A 5,638-nucleotide genomic window follows, 5' to 3' on the forward strand; every position below is an offset into this window, starting at 1 on the left:
CGGTTCTCTGCTCCTATCGTGGTATTGACGGCCTCAGGAGAGAAGATTGATGATTGATGCGTCAAGGGTTCCTGATTCAAGTCTGGAACATTAGTGGAAGAGAATTGCTCAGCCATTCTATTGTTGTGGAAAAACAGAACTCAGGTCAAGAAGCGATGTATTTTTTTTTGCATCCGATAGATGAAAATGCTCATTTTTTTTTATAGAAACTCAGAGCCTTCAATCACGTTTGTCAACAACATCAGACGATTGTTTAAATCTCCAACCGCACTAAATTCATAGAGTTAGGCCTTGAGATTTTGCAGCATTTGTCGGATCACGGACGGCTCCTTTTTCAACTATCTATAGTGACTATTAAACACATCATTTTTTTCAGTCCATTTACTTGCTGCCGATCCTTTTTAATGATGCCAAAAGGGGGAGAAGTTTTAGACTAGAATATTAACATTGTTTAAATTGCTAAACTTGTTATATATGCTTGGAATTATATTTATACTTTTACTTGAAAAACTAACGCATATTTTCAGGGGGAGCTTAAGTATTAATACAGGTTTCACGTTCTATCAAGTATTTGTCATCATCAAAAAAGACGAGATTGTTGAACCCAAGGTTTCAAGTTTCATGTGATTATAAATCTACACATGGATTTTGATGATAACAAATGAATTCAAAGAATAAAGGAGTTTCAAGCTCAAGTTGTCCACACAATAGAGTCAAGCACATCAAAAAATCAAGCATGAGCAAGAAGGAAACAAGTTCACATTAAAGTCATAGAGTAATGTTGTAAATCTTTTAAAATTCGAAATTAGAATTAATGCTCAAAATTAATATTTTATCATAAAGCATTAAAATACATTTTCCACATGTGCATGAATATTTTTGAAAATTATATTTGAAAATTTTGAAAGATGATTGATTGTTATCTTTTACATGTGGATGTCTTGATTAAAGGGTTGAACTTTGAAAATATTAAAGATGATTGATTGTCATCTTTTACATGTGCATGCCTTGATTAAAGGGTTGAACTTTAAAAATATTAAAGATGATTGATTGTCATCTTTCACATGTGCATGTTTTATTTGAATATTTTCAAAAGTGATTGATGCTTTTTTAGACTTATACAAAAGGTAGATGATTTTGTTTGAAAAAATTTCAAAACTAAAGTGTGCTCCTTTTGTCATATACAAAAAGTAAAATATTAGGTTTGAATTTTTTGAAAAGGAAAGTGTGCTCCTTTTGTCATATGCAAAAAGTAAAAGATTAGGTTTGAATTTTTTGAAAAGGAAATGCAAAAAGTAAAAGATTAGGTTTGAATTTTTTGAAAAGGAAAGTGTGCTCCTTTTGTCATATGCCAAAAGTAAAATATTAGGTTTGATTTGTTTGAAAAAGTGAATGATGTTGTCTTTGACAATTGAAAAAGAAGAACATTTTCTTTGAATTTTTTGAAAAAGTGAATGATGTTATCTTTGACATGTGAATCTTTTTAAATTTGAATATGAAGTCTCATATGCCTATAAATAGATCATTCGAGAGCTTCACATTCACAACACCAAGATCATATAACATTCATTCAAAACTTTCATTCTCTCTTCTCTAAGTATTGAGCATTAATCCTTGTTCATTTTGAGAGATATAGTTTGCGCTGTATTGTTCTTATTTCACTCATTGAAGAGTGTTTTCTGATAACCTACCCACTATCAACTCTTGTATTAAAAAAAGGGTATGTATAACCCTTGTGCGTATAGAAAGTATTCTACACAGGGAATAGTTGAATCACCACGTGTAAGGTGATTGCAAGTGTAGAAGGTGTTCTACACGGATTCTTTGTAGCGGTGTTGTTCAAAAGTGTAATAGGTTTCTATCTCCACCTGAAGGAGGGTGAATAATGAATTTGGAAATCCTCAAGGGGTAACTTAAGGCGAGGACGTAGGCAGTGGAGCCGAACCTCGTTAAGATACTGAGTTTGCTTCTCTCTTACCCTTACTCTTTATATTTATTGTTATTTCATATTTTGTTTATATTTTATATTATATATTTGATTTATAATTGTTATTTTTTTAAATACAACTCAATTCACCTCCCTCTTGTGTTAGTCATCCGGACAACAAAATGATTTGTAATACTTTATATTTTATTAATATATGCATACTTGATTAAAAGAGAGAGAGAGAGAGAGAGAGAGAGAGAGAGAGAGAGAGAGAGAGAGGAAAATGAGAGAACCTAGTTTAGGTTGGAATCAGTTCGAAACACATTTCCCGGCTGGAAATTTTCGAACAAACTACTCTTTAGGTTAGGAAAATCATTTTGGCCCGTTGAGAATTAGATTCAGTTGAAACTATTCCGATCCATTCGGTCTGACTGGCTCTAGTTGTAATAAATGCACTCAATGTTTAAATACCATAAAGAGAAGATTCTTAATATTTTTATATAGAAAATACTTTAATTACAAAAATATTACAAAAAAATAAATTCACAAACTAATATTATTTAATATAATACGTCAAATTGTAAAGTTATTTTTATTATAAAATAAATTTAACAATGTTAAGGACATATTTCACACCACCAACTATACGGATAATTTACAACAAATAGATAGACAACACTAATTGACCTAAAGACATTTCGATACTAAAATCAGATAATCAACTAAAGTGAAGTATTTATTATCTCCATTAAGCTATTTAACGAGGCGTTTAAAGGAAAAAAATAACAATTTTTCATAAATATATCTCTAACGATTTTTTTTTTTTTTTTGTTAATTAGAGTGATCTCTTTCTTATTTAACGGCAGTGTTATCTAGTTAATACCCTGTGCATGGGCCGTTGTAGTCTACTGGGCTTACGGTTTAATGGGTTTACAGGCATATTGGGCTAATAGGGTTCGGCTAGAATACTGGAGGCCAGGGTTCCTCGAAAACCCAATCCATCTTTACAGTTTCAGTAACATTCAGTCATAGTAAGCACATTTGCTTCCATATTTCATCCCTGATTCACATCTATTTCCCTCGATACGATCTTCTACCTTTTCCTTTACAATCATAATCATAACATTTTTTTTTTTTATTTGAGAGATTTAAAAAACATCCTGGTCGATTCGTAGGTTTATGTTAGGGTTCCGACGACGAGGGTAGAACAGAGGGAAAAAACCCTAGGGAGAAAACGATGAAGCTGTCGGGAGAAGATCTGAAGCGAGTGGCTTTTGTCATTCCGAAATAAATCAAAACGATGCGTTTGCAGGATGGTGAAACGGTGCGTGGAGTTTTATGTGGGGCAAGTTGCTGAAGCATCAATACAAGGCATTTTGATCATGTTAAGTCCTGAGTCTTTTATCTCTGTTTTGCAGGCGTCAAAACACTCCGGCAATCTATCCTGTGACAGGGGAGGATGTTCCTGCTGTCATTTAACAGACACTGGAGTCTGTTAATAGAGTGTTCAAAAGGATAAAAACGTAGAAGAGGAGTACAGATGGTATCTTTTGAATCTGCAATTTCCGAGATTTATAGTTGGATTGCCTCGAACTTTTAACCCAAACCCAACTATTTCATAAAATGGTACAGAAACTCGCGAACATTATAAACTTATGAAGAGAGAGCAGCCGCTGTTTCTGAAGAAATTAGGTTGTTGGCACTACAAGAAAAAGAGGACAATTCTTCAAAAATTGAAACATCGAGAAGATAAAAATGCTTTTGACATCATAGCTATATAGCACATGCATCATTTGTAAGTACTCTGTTTTCTAACCACAAACCGTAGGTATAATAACTAGAAATCCTACAGATGACAGGAGACAAAATCCACTTGCAAGCAAAGACAGAACACACGAAAGACACAAAATACTCCATTATTCCCTTAATCCGACCAATATCCACAACACAGTCACAGCCTAATAGAGTCACCCTTCCCACCGACTGCTGCGCTTATGCAATCTTAACCTCAATTGTCTTGGGCTTCTTGGGTTCTGGAGGCGGAAGCTTCTCCACAGTCACAGTCAGCACGCCGTCCTGGCAAACCGCGGAGATAGCGTCTGTGTTGGCATTCTCAGGCAGCACGAACTTCCTCATAAATTTCCCGATCCTCCTTTCCATCCTCACGTACTTGGCCTCTTTCTCCTCATCACGTTTCCTCTCGCCGCTAATCACCAGCACATTGTCGTCCTCTACCTGGACCTTGATGTCCCCGGACTTGAGCCCCGGCATGTCGATGATGAAGACGTAGGAGTTTGGATACTCCTTGACATCGGCGGGAGTGGCAGCCATGGCCTTGGCGTCGCGCATGTAGGTGTGGGTAGGAGCGTTGTGGGAAGACTTGTCGGTGTCATCGGTTAGGTCCATCATCTGTTGTAGAGTGGAGAAGACTGGAGAATCCAAACCCATGATTCTGAGATCCATTTACCTCTTACGAGTAGGTTAGTCTCGTCACGGATGAGAAATGCTAGAAATCTTTCTTGGAAATTTCTGAAATCGGATTGATCGAATTTCTCTGAGAATATATGTAAGCTGGTCCCGGCGATCTATAGGTGCATCCGCGGGGCAAGACAGTGTTGGGGGGATGGAGAGAAGGGAAAGTTCCAGAGGGACATGGAAGACAGATTGGAAGGCTCCAGGAGGTTCCGTCGTATGAAGTCACCTTGCGATTTCCAGGATGACGTGGAAAGTTTTATTTTTGTCTGAATTCTTCTTTTGCAGCATTTATGAGTATATTTTGAAGAAGTAATACGTTAAATATAGATTAGAAAAATTTATATATATATATATATATTAAAAAGTATTAAATTTGAAAATTGTTAAATAAATAAACGTAATACTATTTTTTAAAGAAATGGTAAACATGATAAAGTTATAATTCTTTTATGATTATTTTAAACTTTTATTTTAAAATATATATATATAATTCAAATAAGTTTTAATAGCTTGGCATAATTATATTGATTGATTAAAAATTAATTGTAACATAATCGTAAAAAATAAATTATTTCAAAACAATTGATTTATAACTTCTTCTTCTTTTTTTACAATTCTATAAAAAATAAATCATACTTAAAATTTATCTGCCTATCAATTATTTGATGCTATATTAATTTTTTTTTAAAGATAATTATTGAAATAATATAAACTGTATTTTTCTTTCGGATCACGTAGGGGTGTACATCCGAACCAGATTTTTATCCGGTCCGGTCTTGAAATCCAGATCCGGGTGTAATCCGGGCAGTTATCCACCCGGATTACACCCGGTCGGTTATTATAAATCCAGATCCGGTTTTATAATCCGGTAATCCGTAACTGGATTTTACACCAGTCATTTCCCCCCCAAAACGACACCATTTCTCTTACCTTTCAAACGAAAACTCTCGAACAAAAACTTCTGTCTTCTCTCACGCTCGTCACTGTCGTCTCTCAAGTTCTCAACCCTAGCCGACGGTGATTGCTATTGCGATTGCAAATCTCAAGTTCTCACGTCCATCTCTGTCTGAAAACCTAAGGTGTGTTAATCTCTCTCTCTCTCTCTCTCTCTCTCTCTCTCTCTCTCTCTGTGTCTCTGTCTCTCTCGGTTTGGGTGGATCCCTTTTTCTGGGTTTATTGTTGATTTTTGCTTGGGTCAGCGCTATCTCCATGTGTTTTGTCTACACTTATTCTGAT

At 35.2% G+C, this 5,638-nt stretch overlaps 1 protein-coding gene across 1 annotated transcript; it reads right to left on the reverse strand.

Moving 5' to 3' along the window:
* Positions 1-3,674: 3,674 nt before the first annotated feature.
* On the reverse strand, positions 3,675-4,600 carry LOC122295467 (17.9 kDa class II heat shock protein-like). Its single transcript, XM_043104500.1, has one exon. It carries the CDS (start codon positions 4,388-4,390, stop codon positions 3,920-3,922), a length of 471 nt encoding a protein of 156 aa, XP_042960434.1. The 5' UTR covers positions 4,391-4,600; the 3' UTR covers positions 3,675-3,919.
* Between the last annotated feature and the right edge of the window lie 1,038 nt (positions 4,601-5,638).

The sequence above is a fragment of the Carya illinoinensis genome, chromosome 15 (genome assembly GCF_018687715.1).
Source record: "Carya illinoinensis cultivar Pawnee chromosome 15, C.illinoinensisPawnee_v1, whole genome shotgun sequence".
NCBI lineage: Eukaryota > Viridiplantae > Streptophyta > Magnoliopsida > Fagales > Juglandaceae > Carya > Carya illinoinensis.

Bases quoted from the DNA above. Each gene is read 5' to 3' on its own strand.
- LOC122295467 (XM_043104500.1), bottom strand. From the start codon at position 4,390: ATGGATCTCAGAATCATGGGTTTGGATTCTCCAGTCTTCTCCACTCTA.